At 37.7% G+C, this 18,017-nt stretch overlaps 1 protein-coding gene across 6 annotated transcripts in view; it reads right to left on the bottom strand.

Annotated features, from left to right (window-relative positions):
* ECPAS (Ecm29 proteasome adaptor and scaffold) overlaps nucleotides 1-18,017 on the bottom strand; it is a 98,833-nt gene that overhangs the window by 35,777 nt on the left and 45,039 nt on the right. For all 6 annotated transcript variants that reach the window (XM_067743673.1, XM_067743674.1, XM_067743671.1 and 3 more), the window contains 12 exons: nucleotides 16,306-16,387; nucleotides 13,187-13,306; nucleotides 11,193-11,278; nucleotides 10,885-10,963; nucleotides 8,767-8,816; nucleotides 7,672-7,738; nucleotides 7,456-7,578; nucleotides 4,858-4,961; nucleotides 4,334-4,457; nucleotides 2,609-2,689; nucleotides 1,376-1,601; nucleotides 851-942 (listed from right to left, as the gene is read on the bottom strand). In XM_067743673.1, coding sequence (XP_067599774.1) covers nucleotides 851-942; nucleotides 1,376-1,601; nucleotides 2,609-2,689; nucleotides 4,334-4,457; nucleotides 4,858-4,961; nucleotides 7,456-7,578; nucleotides 7,672-7,738; nucleotides 8,767-8,816; nucleotides 10,885-10,963; nucleotides 11,193-11,278; nucleotides 13,187-13,306; nucleotides 16,306-16,387 — 1,234 coding nt within the window. The remainder of the gene's footprint in view (nucleotides 1-850; nucleotides 943-1,375; nucleotides 1,602-2,608; nucleotides 2,690-4,333; nucleotides 4,458-4,857; nucleotides 4,962-7,455; nucleotides 7,579-7,671; nucleotides 7,739-8,766; nucleotides 8,817-10,884; nucleotides 10,964-11,192; nucleotides 11,279-13,186; nucleotides 13,307-16,305; nucleotides 16,388-18,017) is intronic.

Here is an 18,017-nt window from a genome sequence, read left to right as displayed (position 1 = left end):
CTTTTGGTGTGATCACGGGACAAAAATACTCTTCAACATGGCCGGTGGGAGTGTGAATTGGAACTACTCATATGGAGGATGTGCATTATCTATTAAAATTGCATCCATGTGTCCTCAATTCCACTTCTGGGGAATCTACCTAAAAATATACCCACTCATATTCAAAATGATGGATTGTCCATGGCAGCAGGCTGGAAGTACCCTAAATGACCATCAATAAGGACCTACAATAAATTATGGCACATTCATGCAGTGGGAAACAATGAAGGTGTTAAAACAAAGAGGATGTTCTCTCTGTAGTTATACAGGAATAACTCCTTGTTCTAACGCTAAGCGAAAGAAGGTACACAACAGTGTGAAAAGTATAATACCCTTTTGTGTGAAAAAAGGAAGAAAACTCAAAAATGCTAATTTCACTTGTGTGTATATGCATAAGTAAACTCTAGAAGGGACACCATATACAAATAAGTGATAACCTATGCATGTCTGTCAGGTGAGAGAGGAAGAGGCAGGAAGGTGAAGGGATCTGGGTAGCTGAGAGACTATGCAAAGGAGACGTCTTACATAATTGTTTACTTAAGTTATATATATTTATTACTTTTTTAAACTTTTAAAACAGAAAAATAATTCTTTCTTACTTATAAGACTCCCAATTCATCTCCCCCTCTCACCTAAATGGATCACTGCAATGTATGGACCTACTCGCTGCCCAGTAAGTGTTTAATGATGAGAGTTTCAAAATGACCTAAAGGCAGAAAAGGCCACAGAAACACTGGTAGGAAGGCGACATCATGAGACCGAAGTTTAAAATATACAGAATCAAAAAGAAATACACATGCACAGGATATACCTTTATCCATTCGGTTTTGTCTACAAATTTGGTAGCCAGCTTTTCCGGATACACTGAGACAGCTTCCAATAGACAGTACATGACTGGCAAACCTAAATAAGAAGGAATTCAGAACCATTCTGATTTCAAGAAAAGCAATAAACGCACAGGGATCACTAACTTCCTTTAAAGCATAAGGCTACAGCTTTAGGGGGCATTCCCCAGTTCTACAAAACAAAAGTTAACCTAAATACAGTATGTGATTCTATCCACAAATTTACAGACTTATTGTCTATAAAAAGATGCCCTGTTCTTCACACCCACTTCCAAAGTAAAAATGTATTACCTATTGTTAAGCATTTCTTTCTGAAAAAAGAAATAGTGTATCAAAGATGAACTCAGGCAAGTTTAGAAAAGAAACAGAGAGTCATGTTCAGTTGCAGGAGAGAAGACAGAAAATCATTTTGCTATAAATTCTCAGCTGAGTTTAAAATTAGATTTTTGCTTAAGTGCTTTAGTCTAATCCTCAGCGGCATGACCTCCTACCTCCAACACCTGCTAACAGCTGCTGAAGCAGGCCGATGTAGATCTGAACAGGGTTGGTTTCCCCACTCTTGGAAGAAGACGAGGAGGGTGTCGCCTGGCTGCCCGACATTAAAGTCCGTATATAGCGTCCAATGGCTGGGGCGTGATCTTGCATATCAGCCAAACTCTGAGAGGTGGGCACCACTCCCGCACTGTGAGCCAGGCACATGCGCAAGTACAGGACTATCTACAGACAGAAGGAAGAAGGACACCAGATAAGCGTCTCAAAAAATCAAGGCAGGAGATGTTCTTCAAAGTGACAGTTCCCAGCTTTGATTCCCCACCTTCCTTCAAAAGCTATTCAACAACCCTCACAGAAGATGGAAAACATGACTCAATGTGTGAACTGAAATTATCACAAGGGAGCAGAATTTATATAACCAGTTTTATAATCCAAAGAGTGCTTTTTAACAGAGTTTAATGGAGTTAAAACACAAACTCCACTTTTAAAGTCTAAAATATAACAAGGAAAATCATTATTTTTTTTTAAAGATGTGTGTGTATGTATGTGAGAGAGACAGACAGACAGACACTGGGCAGAAACCCGGGACCAATGATCTGTTCCTGTGGAACTTGAGCTGCATTTAATCTCCACTGACACGAGAATTTGAAAAAATGGGTTCAAATCATCTACAGAAGAGTAGCTACAACGTCATTAAAAACCTCTGACATAAATTAGCTACTAAGGAGTCCTCTGGAAGCTCTTTCCTTGACAGCTAGAACAGGACAGGCAGTAATTTCATCATGAGTCTTCTTACTCTGAACAAGATTATCTCTTGCCATTTAATTAGTGCAAATCAGTGACTAAAACAATAGAATTTCCCTTAGCAAATGAGATAAATTAATCTAATTCTCCAACCTTCAAAACTGGATAATCCAAATAACCTCAATATATTGTTGGCTTTAAAATTCAAATCTAATTTGCTGTAAATTCCCAATAGCAATCAAGGCAGAGCATCTACTTCTTTCACGAAGAGAATCTCACTGAGACAAATGTATTTCTAGACTCCACTATGATTTAAAATAATACCAATTACTAAGTACTGTTTTCCTAATAAACAACCTGGTATAAAACAATGACGTCACTATATGGGTTTACCTAGAACACAAAAAATTCACAGTCATCTCTTTGACTGTGACATTATCGTTAAGAACCTTTAGTGAAAGCAAAATAGAAATATATGTCAGTCCTACCTCTCCAAAGGCTGCTGGGTTAAATGGAAGGACAGTGGTCCCAGTCATGTACTTGGCTGGCGTTTTCATTCGATGGGAAGCCTAATAAAAATAACCCCCAAAAATCAATTACTGGAAAACAAAGCACATGTACCCTTTCTCAACTCAAAAATAACTGTATTTCTAGCTAAATTATTGTCTGTTACTGTTTTTTTTCTAGTCAAAACATTTTTCCATTAATCATGCTTGATTGTGCATGGACCTCAAACCCTAAGTTATAGATGTGTTGCCTTTTGACTGGCTTGTTTAAAAAGAATAAACCTGGGCTTCCCTGGTGGCGCAGTGGTGGAGTCCGCCTGCCGATGCAGGGGACATGGGTTCATGCCCCGGTCCGGGAAGATCCCACATGCCGTGGAGCGGCTGGGCCCGTGAGCCATGGCCGCTGAGCCTGCACGTCCGGAGCCTGTGCTCCGCAACGGGAGAGGACACAATAGTGAGAGGCCCGTGTACCGCAAAAAAAAAAGAATACACCTATAAATCAACTATACTTTAAAAAGAAAGGAAAAAAGAAAAAAGCTGCAAAGATGACACAGTAGCAAGTAAAAAATATAAAATAAAATAAAAAGAATAAACCTACTCCAGGCATCTACTGACAGTCACCCCAGGGCACTGCATTCCAGTTATTTTCATTAATAATAGAGGTAGAAGGAAAATATTAGCACAAAAGCATCTTCTGCCCACAAATATGACAGTGTTATGGAGAAGAGAATCATGGCTGCTACATACTGACCTCCAGCACCCTTAAGATGTCTATCTAAGCCAAAAGCTAAGACCACCAGTAGAAGTGAAAGGCTATAAGGTATCCCCCCAGCACACTAAGAGAAACATCAATGTAAAAAGTAGGATAGTGTCAGGGTGGGGGGTCATGACTGTCAATACTCTGATCTACCAGCAAAAACAGGAGACTTGCAAAAGCAGACGCAATGCTCTCTTATGATCATGGTGGAAAAAGTCTGAACTGCTCCCTGAAGCATTCTTAAACTTATGCTGCCCTAAATAACGCCCTTAAAAATTAAAAAGGTATATTTTAAGCATGTCATGCCAAGGGGAAAAATTTTAAACACAGCCAATAAAAATAATGGTACAAATGAACTTATTTACAAAACAGAAATAGAGTCACAGTTGTAAAAATCAAACTTATGGTTACCAGGAGGGAAAAGGGGGGAAGAGATAAACTGGGAGATTGGGATTGACATATACACACTACTATGTATAATATAGATAAATAATAAGGACCTACTGTATAGCACAGGGAACTCTACTCAATACTCTGTAATGACCTATATGGGAAAAAAATCTAAAAAAGAGTGGATGTATGTTTATGTATAACTGATTCACTCTGCTGTACAGCAGAAACTAACACAACAGTGTAAATCAACTATACTCCAATAAAAATTGTTTAAATACTAATAATAAAAAATAAAATAAACACAGCCAAAATGTTGAAAAACATAAAAGGAATTGTAAGTAATTTAGATTTGGGCAAAACAGATTAATTACATTTGAGATTTATATTTTTCTCCTCACTTCGTACCTTCCTCTTATTGTATTAACATTGTTAGAAACTTTACTAACCATTCAACATTTAGTGATTAGCATTTTTAAATGTGTCACCTAAAAAAATGTAAGTTTATTTTCATCATTCATTATATGACTTAAACTATTATCTGAAGTTAAATACCATACCTTTTCCTGGATATAATACACCATTTCTGGGAAAGATGGCATCTGCTTAGAAGCACTTTCTTTTCTGTTTCTACCAGGAAGACACCTTAAAACTCGTTGTGCCTCTCCATGAACTTCCTCCCGTCTTTCAGAAAGATAAATAAGAAACATAAATAAATTTCACCAACTGGAGAATGATCATATGAAGACTAAGAACAGCAATTTTATTTGTCATCTGTCTTAAATATATTTTTGGCTATCTATGCAAAGAGGCATAAAATACATGATAAGCAATCGCTTCTTTTTGGAAATTTCATTAGATGTGGAGAGTCATGTGGCTTTCATCTTTGAATTTTACCCACAGGAAAAAAACAAGACAGGCTATGACTACAGGTCTATATATTGTATCAAGGGAGCCATATTTTTAACTCTAACAAATTGCTCCTAAGTTCCACAGACGAACACTGCAAACAACATAAATTTTATTCAATTTTCAACTAAATTTTAAATGAACCCAAATTCAAATTAACACCTTTGAAACTTACGGATCTCCTGCAGCTAATAAGAGCAAATATCTGGACGGTATATGGTCTGAGGGAAACACCGTGCTGGCAAATTTCACAGCCACTTGTCGAACTTGAACTTCAGGCTATTTGACACATAAACGCACGAACACACACACACACACACACACACACACACACACACACATTAAAAAAAAAAAGAATTCAATTACCAACAACTCATTCCAGTCGAGTCATTTTAATTGTAAACAATCAAAATTTAAGTTGATATTTCAATAAATATATCTAAATAAATAAAACATCATTTAGTCAAGATCTTTAATCATGTTGTTTTAAAAGTCTCTGGACAATGACATTATTTAAAGAATACTATTATGATCTAAGAGGACACTCCAAGTAGAGCAGGAAACCCCACCAAGACCATAACCAGAGAATCTCTCTGTAGATGTACATCCTCAGCCCAACCATCAGACCAAGGTCACTGTGGCAGTTTCTAGCCACCACCTCTGCTTCTCCAACTCTTAAACTCTCAGTCACATGAGTGAAATTCAGATATTCTGCAAGGAACACAAACAGAGCTCACTCGGAATCCCTACAATTTAAAGCAAAATACCGCCAACGCTTTCAGATTAGCTCTTAAATTAAAACTGACTCCAAAGCAAAGCTTCAACTACATAAATATATCCAATTAACTTAAATAGATTAAGACTGTAATCTACGAATAGGAAGTTCAAGCAGAAAAGCAGTTGCAGAGTCTACTGATGCTTAAGCTTTTTTCTCATGTATCTTCCCCCTGGGTCATTCCTCCAGTCACAACATAAGTGAGATGAGAGATGCTTAGAAACATGTACTACCTCGTTTATTCAGGTGTTCTTGCTCTTTAGCACTTCTGGAGCTACTGTAAAGGGCAATGATATTAAGGACCAGTCTATATGATTTAGCCCAGGGTCTGGCTGCCTCACATGTAGTCTGAGAAAAGAAAATAAATTACCTTTGGCTTCGTAATACTGTTACATGATTTGATCTGCATAAGTATAACCAGCACCCATGTGCATTATACAAGCATTCCATTTCCTTGTAAGGTTACCTACAAAAAGTTTTAAGTATTTGACTCTAATGAGCTTCCAAATAAGCCTATACTTCTTTGTCCATGTTCTATGATCATGAACCAGGTACACTGGACACCAAGAGCATTTGACAGTGGGACACTATATATAATAAGCCTTCTGAGTGTACATAATTATCCTGTCATATTTCAACAGAAACCAGATACCTTTCTGAACCTTTAATAATTCCTCGAGATAAATGTGTTAATAAACATGGCTGAAGACCTAACGAAGACCCAATGCAGCCAAATTTCAGTTAAGATGCAATTCATATTAATCTCACCAATATTTGACATCATTCCCTCTTTAATCTCCCTCTCTACTCCTAGAAATGGAGGACAAAGAACTGACTAAAGCAAATACATAATGTATTATTTTATATTGCATATTATATATCATGTATACATATGTGTATATAACCACAGATATTAAAAATTCTCCTGCAAACTCCCATGGCAGGGAAATGAAGAGGACTAGAAGGAAGAAGAGTATGTTTGATGGTACTGGCTTACTTCCTACAGACTCATTTTGATCCATAAATTGTCTTTCTTTCCTTCTGCTTTTCTCCCCCAATGTTACCTACAGAACTCCACCTCAGTGGACTGTAGTGCTCAGCTACCACTTAAAACAAAACACTTGCAACTGGGAGAGCATGACATTAAGAACAGTTTTCCAACAAGGAAGGCTTTAAACATAAGGCCTCTGTGAATATCACTACTCTTTCTTCCCTAAAATCAGATTCCAATAACGAAGAATTAAAAGCAGATCATAAATCACAGTCCAAGTGAAAGCAAATATTCCTCTTCATTATAGAGAGCTAAGGCAAAAAGCAATTCAAATTTTGATCTTAAAAATGTAGGGGGGCGGGCTTCCCTGGTGGCGCAGTGGTTGAGAGTCCGCCTGTCGATGCAGGGGACACGGGTTCGTGCCCCGGTCTGGGAAGATCCCACATGCCGCGGATCGGCTGGGCCCGTGAGCCATGGCCGCTGAGCCTGCACGTCCAGAGCCTGTGCTCCGCAATGGGAAAGGCCACAACAGTGAGAGGCCAGCGTACCACCAAAAAAAAAAAAAAAAAAAAAATGTAGGACTTCCCTGATGGCGCAGTGGTTAAGAATCCGCCTGCCAACGCAGGGGACACGGGTCTGAGCCCTGGTCGGGGAAGATCCCACATGCCACGGAGCAACTAAGCCCGCGTGCCACAACTACTGAGCCTGCACTTTAGAGCCCGTGAGCCACAACTACTGAGCCCATGAGCCACAACAACTGAAGCCCATGCACCTAGAGCCCGTGCTCCGCAACGAGTAGTCACCGCAATGAGAAGCCCACACACCACAATGAAGAGTAGCCCCCACTCGCTATACCTAGAGAAAGCTAGCGCGCAGCAACGAAGACCCAATGCAGCCATGAATAAATAAATTAAAAAAAAAAAACTGATAGCTTAAAAAATATGTTTAAAAAGAAAACGTAAAATGCATATACCACCAGCCATTGTAGTTCCCATAGTTGGACCTACCTTTATTAAGTACGAAGCCACAAGTGCCTCCATGAGAGTCCGCTGTGCTCCCTCCAAAGTACTATAAGCTCCAACCATCATGGATAGTGCTTCTTGAATAGCGAGTCGCGTCTCGGGCTCTTCCTATGAAAATGATAAAAACAGTGTTTCCCTCCCTGTTGGGTTTCCAAGTGAGCATCCAAACAGAAAGCATACACTTGCCAGGTGTTTCCCTACCTTACATAGGGCTTCAAAGAGCTGCTGCACAAGAGCTATATCCTTAGTAAATAAATGGGGCATTCGACTGTAAGAGAATATGAGGTCATCATTACTAACAAAAATTTCCATAAGATGGAAAAAAAAAAAGAAACTAAACACAAGCTTTCCTAAACTTGCACTTTCACTTCTGAACCACGTGAGCATCACTGGATTACCTCCCCCAAAGAACCAAACACTTTTTAAAGTAAATATTTAATTCTTCAACTGTCTAATAATGTAATTCTAGATTAATATACCTATTATCCAGATATTCTCACTAGAATATTCCATGCATTCAGTTAACATTTCTGATTTTAAAATAAAGAAAACAGACGAGGCTAAATGCTATTTAAACTAATGACTCTGGTGACAAGGAGCTTGGTCACTTCATGCCAACGCACAAGGGACAAGGTTTGTTGACAACCCTATGCTGTATCCGCTGATCTGAAGTGGCTGTCTTCTGAGCCCCCGAACTCCTTCCCTACACAGTGCAGAAGAGCAAGACCTAGTCTACACAGGCCAACACAGAGCCTGTGTGTACCAGGGTGTAAGCAGCACCTAGTACCACTAAGGATGCTGCTCCTCTATCTCCCTGCTCTGAAATACAGTGAAGGAAGAAGAAACCAGGAGGAACTGGGTACAGGAAACCATACTAAGCAGAAGAAAAAAAATCCAACTTTGGAAACAGGGCCGCTCAGAATCATAATATAATGCTATCAGAAAAGACAATCGCTAGAAAAACTCTTGATTATAGAGATTATAAACACTGGTAGTAAGTAGCAACAAGAACACTTAAGGTCAATCAAATGTCTCTAGGGTACAAGAAAACTGTAACACATTATGACACAATCCAGTTCAAAATCTCATTTCAAGACTGCCATTTAATATGGTAACACATCTTCAGATGTAAGTTAAAATGTCTCACATTCATTATCCTTCTACAAGGAAGACAATGCTAAACAACCTATGACCCTTTCAGAATCATAATAAGTTTATTCTCCATCCATTATTAAATGCCACAATTTTTCTTAGTTTACCAACAGGATATCTCTCACTGAAAAAGAGTTTACTCACCTGGAGAGTTTTCCAACAGCTGAATATGCCATTGACAGTAGCTTAGGGTCCTTGAAATTAAGGGAAAAAAAAAAAAAGAACAAAAAGCAGACAGAACAAAAAACAGTAAACAGCAAAACCATTTTGCTGCAATTAAATGCATTATTTTACTCCTTGTTAAACCTAGGTCTCACCCTGCCTAACTATATGATATCAGCATCTGAACAAAACAAAAATGTCCAAACCCAGAATGCATCACACTACTAAAAGGAAAAACAAAACAAAACTTTACCTCCCCAACTCACTCCAAAAGGAAAATGCAGTGGTCATATATGAAAAGGTTCTCTTAGCTGGTGCTAAGTTCAGGATAGTTTCAATACTATATAACCTGCAAAGACCAAAATTCACCACCAACGTACTAGGAAAACAGCTTAACTTATTAGAAAATTCACCTGCCCAACAGGCTAGGATCCACTCTCTCTCACCCAAAATTGTAGTAAGCTGGGGAGCAACTGTCTAAAAATCTGCACCATAAGAAACAGCTTCTTCTCATATCTTCCACCATAAAAAATTAAAGGGATCATAGTATTCGGGTGAGTTAATGAGGTTCCCACTCAAGATACAGATAGAATTTTACGTAGTTTTATGAAAACCAATAGTCTGACATTACTTAGAACATAGCAACACTTCTATGAGCTGAAGTTTATACATTTAACATAGGATTCACACACCTACATGGCCACTCTTACAGACTCATCTGTTGGGAAGACATGCAGTGTCATCTGGAGGTAAAAGGATTACAGCCCTGTAGTTTATCTGGCCTCTCTAACCTATCTTCAAATATACAGTTCCTCCCCTAGAAGCCCCAAAGCATTTTTATTTCTACCAGCCATCCAAAGAATGTGACTATGCCATAAAAATAATCTGAAAGTTTCCCAAGGCCTTATGAACCATGCAAGCTCTATTCAATCAACAGAAGAAGACAGGAGAGTCAGGCCTAACACTGCCCCAAAGCACAGCTGCACAACAAATAAATAGCTTTTCATTAATAATATCTACTAATATGCCTTTACTGTGCTGAATAATTTACATGAATTATCTCATTTAATCTTCACAATAATCCAATGAAGTGATACTATTATCCTCATTTTTCTGATAAAGAACAGAGGTCCAAAGAATTTAAGTAACTCACCAAGGAACAAAACTAGAATTCAAACTCAATTCTAAATCCAAATGGCAAAATACTGGTCACCATACTACTGCAAACATGCATTCACGTTTAGCTACGACTTAGGAAGAAATACTAACTAGAGTTCTTGAAACCTTACCTTTTTTAGCAAATTCCCTTGAAATACTAGAAATGGTACGAGTAATACAGCAAGGAAAATCAGGATTTGAAAATCTACAATCCAAGGAATCCTCATTCCACTTAGCTTAAGGAATCAAAAATTTACTGAATGCATGTTCTGACAGAGTTTGTTTGTTTGTTTTATCATCTTTATTGGAGTACAATTGCTTTACAATGGTGTGTTAGTTTCTACTGTATAACAAAGTGAATCAGCTATATGTCTACATATATCCCCATATCTCCTCTCTCTTGCGTCTCCCTCCCACCCTCCATTTCCCACCCCTCTAGGGGATAAAAAGCACCGAGCTCATCTCCTTGTGCTATGTCGCTGCTTCCCACTAGCTATCTATTTTACATTTGGTAGTGTATTTGGTAGTCTGACAGAGTTTTGAATCAATAAAATCTCAGTCCCTAAGAATTAACACTGTTTCTCAAAACAAGCAAATCCAAATAGACCTATATGGAAATAAATCATAAAGTAAAATTTAATTCTTTTCATTCCATTTTTGCACAGTGCCTAAAAGTAAAATAAAATGTACTAGCTTTTTAAAATGTTATTTAAAGAAATGATAAGACAACCTCAAGATCCGTATCAGTTTTTAATACTTATTTCAAAAAAAACAGGGCAAAAGATGGTGGTAATTTCTGAAATCTGCGCCACTTCAATTAAAAATGTTAAGAAATGATGGAGCAACAGCAAACTTTAACTACATCAACATATAGACCAGCAAAGTTTATAACAGAAAATACTTTAAAATGTTAACAAAAATTTAAAAAAACAAGTCACTTACTTCTTTATATTCATTGATTAGCTTGGTGAGGCCATTCAAAAGCATTGGACCTAATGGCTTAATCTTGATTTCTGGACAGCTTTTTGAAAAAGTAACACATACAAAGCAAGATATAAGAATCTCATAATTACATATCTTTTCAGATTATTACTTAAAATAGAGACATAACTGAAGTAAATTTAAATAATCTATTAAAATATGAAATATTTTAAGATAAACAAACACGATTTCTTTCTAGGTAAGATATACTTGCATCAGTTCATCACTCCAACAGCTTGAAGACTTTATAAATAGTTCAAAAAACTTACGTTACACAAATGTGATGCACAAATTGCAGGGATAATGTTCTTAATTTTGAATTTGTATTTGTACCAAAGAGCCCATCATACACCACCTATGAAAAAGGAACAAACGTCAAGAAAACCAATTAACAAGAATAGCAATTTACTATCTTCAAATATTATTAAGTATTCAACAGTAGGTCTTTTGCACTACGCCTTGTTCTTCGAAATTAATGCAGTTCTCTTTCATACAAATATTTTAGCTGACGGCCTTAGGAAGCCAATCAGTAGCTTCAATTAACAGTCTGTGGAGTAACAACAAACACAATGGTAGATGTTACAAGTCTGCAAAATTCGTGGGGCTACCACTAGGAAGCAACACAGAGTTCACGCTGCAGTGGGCTGCCACTCTCATGCAGGGGACGTGAGCAGAGAAGATTATTTTGGGGGTATTAGGTTACATGTGGACTCATTTTGAAAACATAAATAACTATAAATAAAGTGTACACCTACAGGATGTCTATGAATATTCTGCCACAAACTTCTAGCTGCTTATTATATAATGTAGTGTTACTACAACCAAATTTTCTGAACCAAAATTATCAAAACACTGTCAGGGAAACAGTGCTTGGAAAGTGAAATAGAAGAAGCTCTGTGATTATTTTATGTTTATGGAAACACAGAACAGAGTACTTGAAATCAGTCAAATATTAGAGAGCCAGATACTGGGAATAAAAGTTGTATCATCTAAAAGGAGGAAACAGCCACTTAAACAAATAAGCCTTAAGAGGGAGAGATGCGAAGGCAGAAGCCAATGTCCACCACACACATACAGGGAGCAAGAGGACAGTGTTCTTACTTTGGGACTGAAAGAGATGAGAGGCAGGAAATGGGAACATTTCAGATAGCAAGGGGCACACCGGAGCAAATCCTGAAACTGGAGTAGATGTTTACTGGGCTACAGGGGGGGAGGGCCACTATGCCAGGAGTGGAGACACAGAGCCATGAAAACAGCATACTTAAACAGCAACAATCTCTGTTGGAGCATAAGGTACAGGGCAAGGGTATGGTGAGATACGAGACCAGAAGGGACATAACTGCTGCCTTTCCACCATTTACTGAGAACTTGCAAACTGAATGAGTACTAGCCACCCTGCTCTAAAGCTTCTACCTGCTAACCCACTCAGTCTTTACAACATTGCTATGAGGTAGCTGCTATCACTACATCCATTTTACAGACTTTTTTTATGTTTAAAGAAAAACAGGAAAAACCCTGAGGCTTATTTAAGATCAAAAGTAAGTAACTAATGACAAAATTATGCTCAAATGAATCTGTCTCCAGAACTGAGCTGGTCATTTCATTACTTGGACCAAAAGGCAAGAGCTTTTCTGGAGGGGCTCATATCCCACACCAACAAAGTACAAGGATTTCCAACTGCAAAAATAACTCTGGTGGCAACACAGAAAACAGACTGGCTGTGGGGAAGACTAGAGGCAGGGCAACAAGGAAGACGACTGTGGCAAGCAGAACAAGAAGTGACAATCTCCATTAACATCAGCATTCGGCAGACGAGGGTGAAGACACTGAGGCAGCAGCATCCAGAGGCTGTGGCCGCTGCCTTCACGAGGGATTCCAGTCAAGGATGACTCATTTTTCCACCTAAGTGACCAAGTTTCTGGTGCTACCATTTTTGGAAAAAAGCCACTCAGAAAAGCACTAGTTTGAAAGGAATTATCACCATACATTTAGGGAGAATGGTAACCATATACAGCATATATTCTATAATAAAAATTTATAATCTATATTATATATAATATATATTAATATATTGATAAAATATATATTTTATTACAGCTATAATTAAAAAGTATTTTCTGCAGCTCAACTTGAGAAAGAATCTCATTAATCTTGTTATACATATCAACCTACCTCCTGAATATCCATTAACGCAGTTCTTTGTCTAGTTAAACAAACATGAAAGTTGTAAACAGGCCATTTTTCTCTGGAAAGAATGAGTTACCTGAATGTTAGCCGGGAACGTTTCAGCAGCTTGTCTAGAACGAAGGAGGTGGGGGACAATCTTTAACTTAACCCTTGTACTGACTGGGTCCCTTTTCAGCTCTGGCTTCAGAACTGCTCCCTGTTGAAAATATGTGTGATTATAGCTCAGCACTTCAAATTTATTGTGAATTGAAAAAAAAATCATGAGAGATCATCTAAATCAATGGTCGCTCAAACTTTTGTTTCAGGATCCCTTTATACTCTTAAAAATTACTGAAACTTCCAAAGAGTTTTGTTTATACTGAATACCTATCAATATTTAATATACTAGAAACTAAAACTGAAAATATTTTAAGTACTTATTCATTTAAAAATTGGGCTTCCCTGGTGGTGCAGCGGTTGAGAGTCCGCCTGCCAATGCAGGGGACAAGGGTTCGTGTCCCGGTCCGGGAAGATGCCGCGGAACGGCTGGGCCTGTGAGCCATGGCCGCTGAGCCTGCGCGTCCAGAGCCTGTGCTCCGCAACAGGAGAGGCCACAACAGTGAGAGGCCCGTGTACCGCAAAAAAAAAAAATAATAATAATATTAAACCCATTATATACTTTCATAAATAATATTTTTAAGAAAAATAAAAAACTATATTTTCCAAAACAAAAAACTGCACTGAGACAGTGGCATTGTTTTATATTTTCTGTAAATCTCTTCACTGTCCACTTTAATAAAAGAAAGCTGGATTCTTATATCTTTGTCAGCAATTAATTTGTTGTAATATGTTGTTTTGTTTTAAGTATGTTAAAAAAAACAGCTTCACAAAGATATGTGACCGGAAAAGTGGGGATGGTTTCAGCCTTTTCGGGTAATTTCAGATACTTGATGCAACCCCCAAACTTGATATGCAATAGGTTCTTAAAGGTTAACTGCCATGTGGATTTGAAACCGTATCAATGGAACATCTGCATACTGTTCTACTAAATTCCACCAGTCTATCTGCATACTGAATGGCTCCCTTACCCTGTATGCTTCTGTACCATCACTGGTCATTTGGAAAATACTGGCTCACCGAGTTAAGCAAATATTTCATTACAAAACATAAACGCGTACACAAAAAAATCACATTAATATCATAACCAATCTCATCAGAAAAGTCTGTAAGCACTGACAAGCTGTCAAGCTCATCGTGATGAATACAAATTTCCCAAAATTCTAGCTTTTGCTTAAAAGTTCAACTTTCATCTTTGCCAATAAAGCATGTTAACTGCTTTCTTGAAGCCTCATTTTTTCATTTTAAAAGAGAAAATACATGCCAAATACCCATCCCAATAACTAGAGTTTGCCTCTCTACTCCTTTTTTTAAATAAATTTATTTATTTTTATTCATTTATTTTTGGCTGTGTTGGGTCTTCGGTGCTGCGCGTGGGCTTTCTCTAGTTGCGGCGAGCGGGGGCTACTCTTCGTTGCGGTGCGAGGGCTTCTCATTGTGCTGGCTTCTCTTGTTGTGGAGCATGGGCTCTAGGCATGCAGGCTTCAGTAGTTATGGCTCATGGGCTCTAGAGCACAGGCTCAGTAGTTGTGGCGCACAGGCTTAGCTGCTCCGCAGCATGTAGGATCTTCCTGGACCAGGGCTCGAACCCGTGTCCCCTGCATTGGCAGGCGGATTCTTAACCCCTGCGCCACCAGGGAAGCCCAGTTCTTAGTTTTCTAAGGAACCTCCATATTGTTTTCCATAGTGGCTGTATCAGTTTACATTCCCACCAACAGTGCAGGAGGGTTCCCTTTTCTCCACACCCTCTCCAGCATTTACTGTTTGTAGATTTTTTGATGATGGCCATTCTGACCAGTGTGAGGTGATACCTCATTGTGGTTTTGATGTGAATTTCTCTAATGATTAGTGATGTTGAGCATCCTTTCATGTGTTTGTTGGCAATCTGTATGTCTACTTTGGAGAAATGTCTATTTAGGTCTTCCGCCCATTTGTGGATTGGGTTGTTTGTTTCTTTGATATTGAGCTGCATGAGCTGCTTGTATATTTTGGAGATTAATCCTTTGTTAGTTGCTTCATTTGCAAATTTCTTCTCTCATTCTGAGGGTTGTCTTTTTGTCTTGTTTATGGTTTCCTTTGCTGTGCAAAAGCTTTTAAGTTTCATTAGGTCCTATTCGTTTATTTTTTATTTTATTTCCATTTCTCTAGGAGGTGGGTCAGAAAGGATCTTGCTGTGATTTATGTCATAGAGTGTTCTGACTATGTTTTCCTCTGAGAGCTTTATAGTGCCTTGCCTTACATTTAGGTCTTTGATCCATTTTGGGTTCATTTTTGTGTATGGTGTCAGGAAGTGTTCTAATTTCATTCTTTTACGTGTAGCTGTCCAGTTTTCCCTGGAGCTAATATGGTTTTTTAAACAACTATTAATGGTTTAGAAAGCAAACAAATAATCTTGTATTAGAGTCTAGGTTTCTACTTGGAACACTTTTAAACAAGTTAACTAAACAGAACCTATGTTATTAAGCAAACATCTTATTTCCAGAATTCAGAAGAACCCACCTATTGTTCTAGATTCTAGACCACGGGTCAACAAACTACAGCCTATGGGTCAAATCTGGCCTACCATCTATCTTAGTAAGGTCTGTGAGTTAAGAGTAGTTTTTACATTTTCAAATGATTTTTTAAAAATCAAAACAATAAAAATAATAATAAATAAAAACAATATTTTATAAAAGTGTATTTCATGAAAATAATATTAAATTCAAATTTCTGTAATGATAAAGCCTGACTGGCACACGGCCATGCTCATTCAGTTCTGTTCTGCCTATGGCTGCTTTCATGCTACAGCAGAGTTGAGCAGCTGCAGCCTCAGAACGATATATCCAATAAAGCCTAAAATATTTACAGAAAACGTTCATCGAGGCATAATCTGGACAATCGTTATTTAAGCACCTGAATTGAAAACACCAGATCAGGCAAACAAAGGTACCAGGAGATTTTAATCCACCTAGACTAGTACGGCTTAAAACTAGTATCAATATTTCCCACAGCATAGGTTCAGCTTAAATCAAAATAACCTGTAGAAAATGTTCAAATACATAGAGCCATGTCAATAAAATGCTTTTTATGATGATGTGAGAGTAAACAAAAAAAACCTACCTCTTTTGTCTTCAGTGGTATATCTCCAAGGTATACCTTGTACATCTTATTAATGATGGCAGGATTATTCCAGTCTATCAAGCTACAGAAGGTTGCAACAAAGCTTGTTAAAATTATTATTTTTTTCTCCCACTCCAATAATTTCAAAAAATCATAGCCTCAATATGTGTTACCAAAGAAAAATATTATAAATCACAAATGAAATGGGCAATTGACACTGCCCATCAAAGAAGAGAAGGAAAGGGATTAACTTCTATCAAAGTTAGTTTTCAAACAGAAAAAAAAGTCACTTATCCCACCATGATTCAACGTAAGATAGATCAGTGTATCCAGTGGCCCAATTTGGTACTACTCAAGAAATCTGGACTGTCTTCCACTCTCAGGACCAATGCCACAGAGCAGTTACAACACAGCAGAGCCATACTACACTTGTTCCAAGAGCCCTGAGGCATGATTCTTCTGTTCAGCCACTTGGAAATTCAAAAGTGATACAGAAAGTGACAAAAAACATTTTACCCATTAAAGCCACAACCCTAGGAAGCTTTCAACCCATGGCATTTCTTAAATACCATGTCACTGTGATCCCCAGTATCCCCCCTCTTATCTCCCAGCACCCACTTGCAATTTTAGCACCTAATTCTACAGAGCAGTCCTGCTGCCATTAGTCACTAAGACTTATTCCTAATTGGGGACCACAATAAGGTGACTTACTATTGATGGGCACCCACCCTCTGCAGCAGCCCCTGCCAGTCATCTTATAAACCCAGCAATAATGCAATCCTACATTTCACTTGATTAGTGAGATTTAACCATGCTCTATTCTCTTTTGACATTGATTCTGCTTTCAAACTATGTTATATTTGTGCAAACATAATTTATCATGCTGCTTTGACTGTTTTTCTAATCCATCTCTTCTTTCATAGCTTATCAATCCACCTCTTGTCTGGATATCCACAATTCCACTAGCCTCAAAGACATTCTACAATTCTACTTATTATTTACCTATATCTTTCCTCAGCTGATTGCTACTAACTAATCCTCAAGCTCCATCTTTGTTTCCTTCCTATAAATACTTCAGGTTTAGAGATTTTTGACAAAACACACACACACTTTAGTAAAACAAACTAAAAACTTAATAGTGATTAACTAATAAGGATAGTTTTCACTGTTTCTTCTACTTTTCCTCTTGCTACCTTTCTAGTTTTAGTTTCCTGATTACATGCTTGTGAAAATTCAGAAATGAATAACACAGAAAATAAAATTCCTTATAATCTGCACCATAACCCTCTCTATTCCTTTTCAGTAACAACTAACTTTGGTGTATATTTTTCTACACTTCTTTCCTATGCATGTAAAATAGTTGGATGGGCATGGCACGTAGATAAAGAAACAGACGTATCACTTGAAGAGATACTTTTATTTAACAAAATGGGATATCTACATATTGTTCTCAACTCACTTTTTACCTCTTAACAATGTTATGCTACTTTTGGGAAAATACAATTGTTTTAATAAACAAAACCAAAACTTATTAGAATACTTCAGTACCACATTTATAGTTCCAAAAATCCAATCTACTGTATGGTGTAAAGAATGGAGTCAGTTCAAACACAATGAGAAGTTTTAAAGGAAGATTTTTTGGAAAACAGAATGGAGGTTCCTCAAAAAAATAAAAAGAGAGTTGCCAGTGAGATCCAGCAATCCCACTGCTG

The sequence above is a fragment of the Pseudorca crassidens genome, chromosome 7 (genome assembly GCF_039906515.1).
Source record: "Pseudorca crassidens isolate mPseCra1 chromosome 7, mPseCra1.hap1, whole genome shotgun sequence".
NCBI lineage: Eukaryota > Metazoa > Chordata > Mammalia > Artiodactyla > Delphinidae > Pseudorca > Pseudorca crassidens.
The sequence above is the reverse complement of the archived record's forward strand: the minus strand, read 5'-3'. Positions and strand labels throughout refer to the sequence as shown.